At 44.7% G+C, this 13,948-nt stretch overlaps 1 protein-coding gene across 1 annotated transcript in view; it reads right to left on the reverse strand.

Annotated features, from left to right (window-relative positions):
- LOC137378596 (diacylglycerol O-acyltransferase 1-like) overlaps nucleotides 1–13,948 on the reverse strand; it is a 224,690-nt gene that overhangs the window by 35,956 nt on the left and 174,786 nt on the right. The window contains exon 12 of the mRNA XM_068048897.1: nucleotides 10,777–10,889. Within this exon, the coding sequence (XP_067904998.1) occupies nucleotides 10,777–10,889 (113 nt within the window). The remainder of the gene's footprint in view (nucleotides 1–10,776; nucleotides 10,890–13,948) is intronic.

Here is a 13,948-nt window from a genome sequence, read left to right on the forward strand (position 1 = left end):
CTTGAATTGGAAAAAGAGGAAAAGGAAAGGGAAAAAGAAAAAGCAATAGCAAAACTTGAATTGGAGGAAAGGGAGAAAGAGACAGCATTTCAGAGAGAAAGTGAAAAAGAGAGGGCATTTAAGTTAAAAGAGATGGAACTAAGACAAAGGGGTAGTCTTAAATCCAGGGAAAATTCGGGTCAGGAAGAATCTGAATTTAGATCAGGACCCAGCGAGAAGTTGTTTAAATTTATACAGGCTCTTCCTAGGTTCAGGGAAAGGGACATAGAGGCATTTTTCATATCTTTTGAAAAAATAGCCAAACAGATGAAATGGCCGAAAGAAAGCTGGACATTGCTCATGCAGGGCAGGCTGGTAGGCAGAGCTCACGAAACTTAAGCCATGCTTTCTGAAGAGGCTTCTGCAGATTATGAGATGGCAAAAAAGGCTATTCTTGCTATGTAAGAGTTAGTCCCTGAAGCTTACCGTCAGAAGTTTAGGAACTTACGGAGATTGACTGGGCAGACATATTTAGAATTTGAGAGGGTGAAGCAAATGAATTTTGACCATTGGATACGGGCATTAAAGATAGAAACCACATATGAGAATCTACGAGAATTGATTCTCTTAGAAGAGTTTAAAAACTCCATTCCTTCAGTACTGAGAACTCACATAGATAAACTGAAAGTTTTGAAAGCTAGGCAAGCAGTACAGATTGCTGATGATTTTGAGCTTGTGAATAAGCCAACCTATTTTGTCCGTCACCCCCATAAACCCGAGAAGGATAGAAAGTGGGAGAGTGAAAGGAAGGTAAGTAGCCGGGGACAAGAAGGAATAGCGGGGAATGCCCCAGGATCACCTCCTCAGGTCAGAAAGGAAGGCGCTGAGGGTAGAAGTGAGGTTTGCAAACCAAAGTGTTATCATTGCAACAAAACGGGTCATCTTCATTCAGAGTGATGGAAATTGCAAGGTAAACCCATAGGACTTGTTGGGGTACACAAAGTTAGTGCAGAGGAAAAGACTCTGACTGAGAGTATAGCAGACCAGGCTATAGCTTTAATGACAGCTGTAAGTGTGAAACCAGATACTAAAACTAAGAGGAGTGTAGAGGTTAAGGATAAAATACTTGAAAGTTATAATGATTTTTTGTCAAAGGGGAGAGTAACTCTGTATCGTGTAAGTGAGGCAGGAAAATCTATCATTATACTCAAGGATACAGGAGCGACCCAAACACTCTTGCTGGGGAAAGATATGAGGTTTCCATCAGAGAGCTCCTTGAATGCTAAAGTTTTAGTTAATGGAATTGGCGGGGTGTGTATACCCGTACTTTGTATAAATTACTCCTAGAGAGAGACTTAATAACTGGGGTAGTAACTGTAGGTGTTGTCCACAGTTTACCAGTGAAGGGAATTGTTCTACTCCTAGAAATGATTTGGCTGGATCAAAAATATCAGTTTCTCCTATGGTTACAGAGAGACCATGTGAAATTAAGGAAATGGAGTCATTACAGGAGCAAGTTCTGAGAATATCTCCTGCGTGTGTAGTTACCGAAGCAATGGCTAAACAGGATCCATTGTTGGAGGTAAAAGGGGCACCACAAATAGATAATCAGGTATCTGAAACCTTATTTGGGGGTTTAGATAATCCAAATGAGATATTTAACAGATAGTCTATCATTGCAGCACAGCAAGCTGATCCAGAGATCTACCAAATGGCACAGACGGCTCTGTCAGATGCTGAGGTGAAAGGAGTTCAGGAAGGCTACTATATGGCAAACGGGGTTTTGAGGAGGAAATGGAGACCACCTCATAGGCCTGCCGACGAAGACTGGACAGTTGTTGAACAGATGGTGGTACCACCTAAATATCGCCAAGGATTATCAAGCTTAGCACACGACATTCCCTTTTCAGGACATAGGGGAATTCGGAAGACCAAATCACACATAAGCAAACATTATTACTGGCCAGGTCTTATAAAGAATGTGAGACAATTTTGTAGGGCATACCACACCTGTCAAATGGTGGGAAAACCACAACCTATCATAAAAGCAGGGGATGAAGTATTAGTGTTGTTACCATTACAGGGAGAACCAGTGAAAGCATGGTTCAGTGGCCCATACAGAGTGATCAAAAGAGTGGGTAAGGTAGATTACTTGATTGACACCCCTGATCGCCGGATAAAGAACTGGTTGTGTCACAACAATTTGCTCAAACCATATTACCGTAGGGAGGAGGATAAGCCAGTGCAGGTACATCAAGTAATTGGGACTGTGGAGAAGGAAAATGATAGTGAGAATGAGGCAAATGTAGGCCTAGGAAATTCTCAGAATGAACCTCCAACTATTCCATTTGCGAATACAGAATGGCTAGGAAAATTAAACAATAGGCTTTTACACTTAGAGGCAAAACAGCGTGAAGTCCTAACCAGGGTTTTCACAATGTTTCAAAAAGTTTGTAGGGATAAGCCAGGATGTACAACCTTAGCCACACATGATGTGGGTATAGGGGGAGCCATTCCTTTAAAACGATATCCTTGTTACTTAGGTCCAGACAGACAGGCCCAAGTGGAAGCATAGGTACAATGCATGCTGAAGGGCAGCTTAGATGAACCTAGTGAGGACAGCTTGAATTCGCAGATGGTCTTGATGACTAAACCTGGTGGGTCAGCTCAAACTTGCATAGGCTCTAGAAAAGTCACTGTGGTAAAGAAGGCAGACTCCTATCCAAATTCTCATTTAAAGGACTGTAAGGACAGAGTGGGCAACACAATGTGTCTTAAAGAGACAGATGTGTTGGAAGGATACAATCAAATTCTTTGACACCCCAGGGTAAGAAAAAATCAGCTTCTGTTACACCGGACAGGGTTTTCCAGTGTCAAGTGATGCCATGTAGGTTAAGGGGTACTCGAGAAACTTCTCAGAGAATAGTGAACCCAGTAGTGGTCAGTGCTCCTAGCTGTGCAGCTCACCTGGCTGAGGTGATGGACAATAGAGACACTTGGAAGGAAAACACAAAACAATTGGAAGACTATGCTTGGAAATTTAAAATGGGTTAATTGGAACAACCTTTTGAAAATGTATAGCTGAAATGTTCTGGTGGAACTTGTTGCTGTTGTCGAAACATTTTTTTTAGAAATGTGTATATCTGTAAATGCATGAAAAAAATAGCGATTTTTCAATTTGTATTTTTTTTACCTGTTGTAATGAAATGCATTTCAGGAATGGCATTTCATTCTACTAGGGGCAAAGGTGTCATAGTCCTGTAGTTTTTTTTCGGAATATTCGGTTTGCCTTTAGTTTAGTTTAGAGATACAGCACTGAAACAGGCCCTTCGGCCCACCGAGTCTGTGCCGACCATCAACCACCCATTTATACTAATCCTACACTAATTCCATATTCCTACCACATCCCCACCTGTCCCTATATAAAGCTTGCAATGGATCAGTATTGCTTTAAGAACCAGCAGGTCTCAGGAGTTATAGGAAGGTGGATTTCCGTTGCCTTAGAAACAGCCATTTGGAGACTGCGATTCAAAGGGTGCATTCTTGTTACCATAGAAACAGCACTGGGAGTGAGTCTCATGCGATACATTTGTTACAATTCAGTTTTGAACTGGCTTTTTAGTTGAAGACAGTTTGTTCGAACAAGACCGCAGGGGCGGCACAGTGGCGCAGTGGTTAGCACCGCAGCCTCACAGCTCCAGCGACCCGGGTTCAATTCTGGGTACTGCCTGTGTGGAGTTTGCAAGTTCTCCCTGTGTCTGCGTGGGTTTCCTCCGTGTGCTCTGGTTTCCTCCCACAGCCAAAAGACTTGCAGGTTGATAGGTAAATTGGCCATTATAAATTGCCCCTAGTATAGGTAGGTGGTAAGGGAATATAGGGACAGGTGAGGATGTGGTAGGAATATGGGATTAGTGTAGGATTAGTATAAATGGGTGGTTAATGGTCGGCACAGACTCAGTGGGCCGAAGGGCCTGTTTCAGTGCTGTATCTCTAAATAAAATAAATTAAAAAAAATAAAATAAGACACAGACACATGACACAGCTGTGATGACAGCACCTAGAAAATGAGCTCTCAACCATTTAAACTGAAGGAAGGGGATTTTAGTCTGTTTATTATTATCTCTCAAAATTCTAAGAAAAAGTCAAGCCAAAACAGAGATCTCTGGTAATTTAAATTGAAGAAAGGGAAGTTAGACTGTGACAATCTTTTATCTCTCAAAAACTAGAAAGTCAGATTGATTCTGTTGGAAGTGTTTGCAACTCATTAATTGTTGAAATTCGCTGGAGAAGGAAGGCATCACCGACTGCTGAAGGTAGACTACAGACTGTTCTACTGTGGAAGAACCTTTTTTCCCACATCGGACGACTGTGAGGACTTCGAGCAACATTCTGTGAGGACTTCAAGCAACATTGGACTGTAAATTTGCAAGGACTCTAAATTTTTCTATTTTAAATGTTGTTTATATCTTCAATGTGTTTAAGAATTTAGTTCTTCTAATTAAAGAGTTAATTTGTTGATTTACAGACATGTGGTTTGGTTAGCCTCATTTGGGGGTTAATAGATGGTACAATTTGGCTGGGTCTTTAATTTGGAAAGTTTTATATATGTTAGCCGATCTGTGGAGCGACAGGATTGAATTAACAGTGCGTCGTTTCTGCCACAATCAGAATCGTATATTTTGATTGGGGGCTTTGACAAGAGCGGTCGATTGTAACAACCAGTACGGTAACATCCACTGCCTAGAGATCAACACGAGTTTCTGCTTCCACCCACGGGCCCCAACGACACTCGGACATTTGGCGATAAATCACATCTAGCCTCCCCGTAGGGAGTGGATGAACATAACCGACGATCTAACGGAGGACTTGTTGAGATACCTGCTTCCTGAGGGAAAGCGAATCCCTAAACTGCCGGAACATCTACTGAAGGTGAGGGAAGAGGCCCGGACAGCAAATGAAGCAGTATCACCGAATCCAACAGGAGGTCAAACAACTGGGAGAGGACGTGGAAGCTGAACTGGACAACGCATGGTGGTGGGAAACAGTTTGGAATTGTGGTATTAGGGTGGACGTTCACCACTGGACTAGAATTGCTTCCCATGTACTGGTGATGGTGCAGTTGCTAATTGCTATAAAACTTATGATTGAATGTCGTACCCTAGAACCTAAATCGAGACGTTAGACATCATTTAGAAAATGTAACCGTACAAATCTAATCGTCTGTCTGGCCAACAGTGATGGAGCAAGGAGCACTTAGCGTTAGTTGGCCATCTTGCTAGTAGCCAAGGGCCAAAAGGGGGAACTGAAGTGGTGTACCCCGGGAGTACTGCAGGCTTGACTAAAATTACTGTCATTTATGTAAAATAATAAAGTATCAATCCCAGACTAAGCCTGGTCACTAGGACACAGGTGAGGTTGTAACAGGATGCTAGGGAAGGATCCAAAGCTCATTGAAACCGGTAGGATCCCTGGATTATTCGACAGGCAGAGGATTCTAGGGTAATGGCAACTTGGGCCAGGTGCTGGCCAAGGGCCAAAAGGGGGCTCTGTAAGGGGAAACTGGCCTTATGGGAATCATGGGATACTTGGTGTAATGTAGGTCCCTGAAACTTGAGAAAAGCTTGCCTGTTAGACACACGAATCACATGAATAATCTGGATGACAAGAATAATGAGGTTGATGAGGTGAATAATATAATCAAGGCAGGATGAAATTAGAGAAGTCAGCAGATGAGAGATGATGTAATTAAAGAAACAGATTGTCAAGTAAACCTCCAGTAACTGTATAAAATGACTGCTCAAACATTGCACTAGCAGAATCCCTCCAATCATTCATGACAGTAGGACTTCTCCTTGCATGCTCGTAATAAAGATCGCTCGTTTGGACAAGACATCCGACTCTCGAGGTGTTTTTGGGTACCGGGGCAAGCCCACACCCTTACAATACAGTTTCACCATTACATCCCTGCTTTTGTATTCTATACCTCTGCCAATAAAGGAAAGCATTCCATACGTCTTCTTCACCACTTTACCTACCTGTCCTGCCACATTCAGGGACCTGTGGACATGCACTCCAAGGTCTCTCACTTCCTCTACCCCTCTAAATATCCTCCTGTTGTTGTGTATTACCTTGCTTGTATGCCCTCCCCAAATGTATTACCTCACACTTCTCTGGATTGAATTCCATTTGCCACGTTTTCACCCACTCAACCAAACCACTGATATCATTCTGGAGTCTACAGCTATCAACTACATGGCCAAATTTTGTGTCATCTGCAAATTTCCCAACCATGCCTCCCACATTTAAGTCCAAATCATTAATATTTAGCACAAACAGCAAGGGACCCAACACTGAGCCCTGTGGAATGCCACTGGAAACTGTCCAACTAATATCTCAACTACTTCCTCTTTTGCTATGACTTTGGCGGCATCTTCTTCCTTGGTAAAGACAGGTGCAAAGTACTTATTTAGTACCTTAGCCATGTTCTCTGCCTCCATGTGTAGATCCCTTTTTTGGTCCCTAATTGGCCCTAACCCCACTTTTACCGCCCTTTTACTATTTATCTGCCTATTGAAGACTTTTGGATTCCCTTTTATGTTAGCTAAAGTCTCTTATACTGTTTCTTTGCCTGTCTTATTTCCTTTTTCACTTCCCCTCTGAACTTTCTATATTCAGCCTGGTTCTCACTTGATTTATCAACCTGACATCTGTCCTGTTTTTGCTTCATCTTACTTTCTATCTCCTCTTTAAAGGCAGCTCATTGTTCCTTTACAGTTTTGCCTGCCAATTGTTGATTCCAATTTACCTGGGACAGATCTGTTCTCATCCCACTGAATTTGGCGCTCCCCCAATTAATTATTTTTACTCCAGGTTGCACCTTGTCCTTTTCCATAGCTAACCTAAACCTTATGATACAATGATCACTGTTACCTAAATGGTTCCCTACTGACACTTGAATCACCTCATTCCCCAGAACCAGATCCAGCAGTGCATCCTTCGTCATTAGGCTGGAAGCACACTGACCAAGAAAATTCTCCTGAACATACTTCAGAAACTCTTTCCCCTCTCTGCCCTTTACACTATTACTATCCCAGTCTATACTAGGGTTAATTGAAGTCTCCCATTGTTACTACTCTATAGTTTTTGCAGCTTTCTGTAATTTCCTTGCAAACTTGCTCCTCTATATCTTTCCCACTATTTGGTGGCCTATAGAATACACCCAGTTAGTATAATGGTACCTCTATTATTTCTTAACTCTAACCAAATAGATTCTGTCCTTGACCCCTCCAGGACATCTTCTCTTTCCAATACCGTAATATTCTCTGTAATCAATACTGCCACCCATCCTACTTTCTTTCCTTCCCTATGTTTCCTAAACACCTTGCATCCAGGAATATTTAGTACTCAGCCTGGCCCTTTTTTGAGCCAGGTCTCTGTTATTGCCAGAACATCATACTCCCATGTGGATATGTGTGTCTGCAGCTCACCAGTCTCATTTACTATGCTTTGTACGTTTACATACAAACACTGTAAACCTCATGCCATATCGTATACAAAAGTCAACTAACTACCCATGTGCATTCTGATAGTGCTTGTCTTCCGTGTGCTTTTGTCTGACTTAATGCACTTATGCAGTGCTACACCATTGGAGCATGGCTGGTGGAAGGAAGCTCTCAGTGAAGGAGTCTGAAGATGGCCTTGGAGGATGGCCTTAAGCATGTGTGGGCCTAGAAGGCTGACTATGGATTGCACCATTTTGACATGGACGACAGCAGCCTGGGCTGACAAGTAACTAACTGCAAGGGCATTAGCAGAGCGGCAGTGGTTGCAGGATGAATGCTGTCTTCCTCAGAGTTACAACAAGCTCGTGCTCCATGAATCCACTGTCACTCCCCAAGGGTGGCACCTCAGCAATCATAGTAATCTATTGGAGGTTAAATAGCTGGACTGCTGTGACACCCTGCTAGGCCCTTTGTCCAAAGAGAGTTGGCCACCACTTCCATGCTGGAAAAGATGTGTTCCAAACTCTTCGCAAAGCCTGCGCCAAGTTGGTGCTGGTCTCCTCCAGGACCCTTAACACTGACCACCGGCTTTCTGGCAGCCTTCCCAAGCATTTCGTTGTGCATACCCAGGCTGTAGGCTTCCATATTGAAGTCCTCATCTGAGTCTTCTGCAGTGGAACCTGTGTGCTACCTCACCTTCTAGTGAAGTGGCACCTGCACTATCCTTGACCGCTGCTCTGGAACCCATTCGTGCCCAGCATCTCACTATGTGCAGATACCACTTCTTAGCCATTCGCTAAGAAACGGCAGTGTCAGTATCTGAGCTGGTGGCTGCAAGTGTGAAATTATCATCACTCTTTTGTTGGTGTTCCTCCATTGCCTGGCCAGGTAGCACCTCGAGTATCTGTAAGTAAAAAGGCACAAGAGTAAGGTTATGGTGTGGGGAGTGGGGTAAAGTCAGAGGTGCATGCATACAACATCTGCAGCTTGTATATCAGAAGCGAGTGTGGGATGAGGTGGGAAGTGGGATGTGAGGAGGATTTAGCACGAGGATATTGTCATCTTCGATGGTTTTAGCCCCACCACTGGCCTCAGCCTCAGAAATGGGCATCACAATAATGGTGAGCACAGTCTCCTCCATGGGGGACGAGATGCAGGTGTGCCTGTCTCCCTCTGGTTAGTGTCTTCTGTCGCCACTTGTGCACCACCTTGTTCTGCAAGAGAGAAGTGTTCTGCAATCTATTTGGCTGATGTGTCTATCAGGATTGAAATAGTTACCAGTATGTGCAAGCTGCAAGAAGTGGGTGTGAAACTTGCAGCAGTACTAAGTGTGTGAGGGTGAGGTGAAGCATATGAATTTTATCTATGAGTCCTGATTGATAGAGATTGTTGGTAGGTGAGTTATGACTGTGTTGTGATTTCAGCAGTGTCTGAGGCTGGTGGTGCATTTGGTAGGATATGGCATTTGAACTCAGATGCGTTCATCCACTCCGATGAGGTCATTGAACTTCCTGCAGCCCTGCATCCAGATCCTCAGGGTATGACTCCTGGCATTGGCCTCCAAGGCTATCTGCTCCCACTATCATTTGAGTGTGTATCTGGAGGGCATCCTGGTCCCCTCCAGATACAGGAAATTTCTGCAACTTTGCACCTCCTTTACCAAGGCCTCCAGTACAATGTCTGAAAACCCTGGAACCTGCTCTCTTCCATGCTGTGTTGTTCTTCACTGTTTCCCAGGTCAGATTCACTTTCTGTACAAGGAAGTTATGATAAACCTGTATAAAACACTGGTTCAGCCTCAGCTGGAGTATTGTGTCCAGTTCTGGGCACCACAGTTCCAGAGGATGTTAAGGCATTAGAGAGGGTGCAGAAAAGATTCACGACAATGGTTTCAGGGATGAGAAACCTCTGTTATGTGGATAGGTTGGATTATTTGGGTCTGTTCTCCTCGTGGAAGAGAAGATTAAGAGGAGGTTTGATAGAGGTATTCAAAATCATGTGTTGTCTTGACAGAGTAGATAGGGAGAAACTGTTCCCATTGGCTGAAGGATCCAGAACCAGAGAACACATATTAGAAGTAATTGGCAAAAGAAGCAACAGCGACATGAGGAAATTTCTTTTTATGCAGCGAGTGGTTAGGATCTGGAATGCACTGCCTGAGAGTGTGGTGGAGGCAAATTCAATCGAGGTCTTTAAAAAGAGAACTGGACAATAATCTGAAGAGAAAAAAATTGCAGGTTTACAGGAAAAAGGCAGGGGGTGGGGCGAACTGCCAGCACCTGCTCCAGCCACAATATACCTCCCCTTTAAGAGTTTCAGGGTAGCTTTAACTGGTGCTAGCATGTTACAATTTTGAGTCTCCTGCCAATGCGTGCAGCCAATGAACAGTGCTTAGTGCTGGCTGCAAAAATTCAAATCAGCAGGCAGCATAAAGTTGGCATGCTGCCTGCATTACATTGAACAGGTATGGGTTAATCATTCATCATGATTCCCGTTTTGGGGGACTATCCAATTTAGCTTCCTGTCAATCAGTGACTAATTTTTATTCATTTATCTCCACCTTCTTTTCCTACCAATTCTCGATCCCCTCTCCTGAAGTCATTGGGGAAGATGTTGACTTTGTGCAAAGTGAAAATGGATGATAGCGAATCCACAGCTTGTTTTCCTTGGAAATAAATATCAGGAAAGATGTAAAACCAGCTACAGATTCACTATCACGCTTTTTACATTATTGCACAAAGTCTAAATCTACACGAATGATCTCTTGCTGCAGTACAGTTCAATTGTGTTGTCTGCCCCTCTACTACCCTGACATGGTGGCTACTCTTGTTTCAGCCTAGGCACTGAGTTTCAGTAGATTGTTTAATTGGTAGGACCATCACAGCCAGACTTGACTATATGATCATCACAGACACTTTCAGGAAAGGTCACTTGATAATGATCAGAAGGAGGATTCCTGACTATTCTCTCTCCAACCCATGGGTGATGCTAATTGTGTGTCCATATCGATCCTGTAGGCTGAAGTCAGCTGAACCAGCATAAACCAAATATTGGACTTTTTGAATCTATTTGGTTCAGTTACTTAATGCCTTAACCAGCTGAACCATCTTTAAACACAATCTGAAAAAGTCCCACAGAGGTCATCATAGACAATTTTCACTATAATATATTCACAAAAGGTTCTATCCTCATTCTGTAACATTAGTAAAGGTTAGCTGTTATTTTCAGTACAAATAATTTTTGGGAATAAACTCTTTTCCCCTATGGAGGGTGTGTTGTGCAGCAAGGTACCTACCACCAGTCTCGATAAAACCTCCGATCTCCGAACCGCATCAGCTCAGCAATAAAGTTCAAGGTTGAATGGAAGAACCCATGGAAAAATATGAGCCACATGAAGTGATTAGGAATCTGTAGGAGGAATCAAGTATCACTGAATATTCTTTAACTAGCAGAGACCCACAAAACATTTGCAGTGAATTCATATCTTTACTGCAACTTTACTTCCTTAAATCCCGATCCCATGCCATTCCATGCTTCCCATGCCATCCCTTTCATGCCATGCAATCCAATTCTTTTCATACTTCTCATATCACCCCCATCCCACCCCTTCTTCCTATTTCATTCCCATCCCCCATTCAATACCTCCATGCCAGCCTCCCACATCATCCTCCCTCTTTCCCATGCTATTGTCACCCCGCCATTCCCCTACCGCTCCCCAATCACTCCAGCCAGGGTAATTTTATTATTTGGCTCACCTTACCTTCCACTGTTCTTATCTCCAACAAACCCACCCAACCCAGAGCTGCCATCAACTGTGCGTCACGCGCTCGAATCCTCCATGTGTCCCATGTACCTCCACGTGCTCCAGGCTCCACCCACCAAATCAATCCACTGATCGATCAGAACAATGCAGACAGATAAAAACTGCGTATTATTATTGATTGAAAAACACTCTACAGGGTGATTTTAACTCCCCCTGCCTGCCAGAAACAAGATGAGAGTGTAATTAAAATCGAGGTGGTCAACGTATCGCTGGCATTTTAACTCAGGTCTTCCAATGGGCAGCCCAGGCACTCACCTGAATCAAGCAGGAACCTCATTAATCTATGCAAATAGAGGTCCCACGTTGTACATAACATCTTGATGCAATTTAAAGGACCTCCTGGCTTGCGCTGTGAATGCTAAACTCAGTAAAACCTGGCAGCCAAGAGGAACAAGTTCCAAAAGGTAAGTTTAAAATTATTTTTGTGGGGCAAGGAGGAGTGTGAGTATTCCTCCAGGTGCCACAAGAATAATGTGGGTCACTAGCACCATGGTCTCTGCATCCCTAGCACAACTTCCAAGCTGCCCAATATAACTCCATCCTGAAAGGACACCTACATGATGGACGTGCTTTCCAAAATGGGGTTTGGGCAGGGAATCTGCAATTGGATCCAACTGCTCTACACAAACATCAGGAGTGGAGTCTCAATCAATGGGTGGGAATTGGAAAGTTTCCCGATCAAATCTGGAGTCAGACAGGGCTGTCCTCTTTCACCGGTCGTTTGTTTGCTGTATTGAACCCTTTGCTGAGTCTATTAGGAAGGATGCGAGCATTAGAGGGGTGACAATCCCAGGCAGCGGAGGCACTCAGGTGAAACCCTCCCTGTACATGGATGACGTCGTCGTCTTCTGCTCGGATCCGCTGGCCGTGCGCAGACTGATGAGCATCTGCGACCAGTTCGAACTGGCCTCGGGAGCCAAAGTTAACCACGGCAAGAGCGAGGCCATGTTCTTTGGGAACTGGGCTGACCGATCCTTTGTCCCCTTCACCGTCAGGTCAGATTACCTGAAGGTGCTGGGGATATGGTTCGGAAGGGCCGGGGCGTGCACCAAAACCTGGGAGGAGCGAGTAACCAAGGTACAACAAAAGTTGAGCATGTGGGGGCAGCGATCTCTCTCCATTGTGGGTAAGAACCTGGTCATCAGGTGTGAGGCGCTCACGTTGTTGCTGTACGTGGCGCAGGTCTGGCCCATACCCCACTCCTGCGATGTGGCAGTCACCCGAGCCATTTTACGCTTCATCTGGGGATCTAAAATGGACATGGTCCGGAGGGACACGATGTTCAAATCTCTGGATAAGGGCAGGAAAAATTTACCCAACGTGGCCCTCATCCTGATGACCACCTTCGTGTGCGACTGCATCAAGCTGTGTGGAGACCTCCAGTACGCAAACTCCAAGTGTCACTACGTGCTGAGGTTCTATCTGTCCCCGGTGTTGCGAAGGATGGGCCTGGTCACATTGCCGCGGAACGCTCCATGCAGTTGGGCCGTGCCGTACCACCTATCCTTCGTGGAGCAGTTTCTGCGGGAAAACACCTTTGACCACCGGTCCATCAGGCAGTGGTCTGCACGGAATGTCCTCAAAGCCCTACGGGAAAAGGAGACGGTGGATCCTGTTGGATGGTTCCCCGAGCAGACCGTCAAAGTCATTTGGCGGAATGCCTCATCACCAGAACTTTCAAACAAGCACCAAGACGTAGCTTGGCTGGTGGTGAGAAGGGCCCTCCCCGTCAGATCCTTCATGCACACCCGAAGTCTCGCCCCCTCCGCACAATGCCCCCATGGTGGCTGTGGTGGGGAAGAGACGGTTGCCACCTCCTCCTGGAATGTGTCTTCGCAAAGCAGGTGTGGAAAGAGATGCAGTGGTTTTTGTCAAGGTTCATCCCAAGCAGCTCTGTAACACAGGAGTCTGTGCTCTACGGGCTGTTCCCAGGGACGCACACCGAAACAAACATCAACTGCTGCTGGAGGACTATCAATTCGGTGAAAGACGCCCTTTGGTCTGCCCGAAACTTGCTGGTCTTCCAGCGCAAAGAGTTGTCCACCACTGAATGTTGCAGACTGGCACATTCCAAGGTCCAGGACTACGTGCTGAGGGACGCACTAAAGCTTGGGTCAGCCACAGCAAAGGCTCAATGGGGAAAGACCACAGTGTAAGGTCCCCCCACCAAGCTGAACTGAGGGGCTGGATCCATGGGAAACCCCTTGAACTGTATCGGGAAAATTTTGTGTGCTGTAAATGTAAAAATGTATATGGCATGACAATGAAATGGAAGGGTTGTGAGGCAACTCATGATTGTATTGAAGGAAACTGATCATCTTTGCACTGTTTGTATTTTTTCACTTGATGCTGTTTTAAACTGTTTGGGAATGTAATTTTTACAGATTTTTATGAATAAAGTATATTTTGGAAAAAAAAAATGAAACGGTGGCTGTGGTGGGGAAGTGATGGTTGCCCACCTCCTTCTGGAATGTGTCTTTGCAAAGCAGGTGTGGAAAGAGATGCAGTGGTTTTTGTCGAGGTTCATCCCAAGCAGCTCTGTAACACAGGAGTCTGTGCTCTACGGGCTGTTCCCAGGGACGCACACTGAGACAAAACATCAACTGCTGCTGGAGGACTATCAATTCGGTGAAAGACGCCCTTT

The sequence above is a fragment of the Heterodontus francisci genome, chromosome 17 (genome assembly GCF_036365525.1).
Source record: "Heterodontus francisci isolate sHetFra1 chromosome 17, sHetFra1.hap1, whole genome shotgun sequence".
Taxonomy (NCBI): Eukaryota; Metazoa; Chordata; class Chondrichthyes; order Heterodontiformes; family Heterodontidae; genus Heterodontus; species Heterodontus francisci.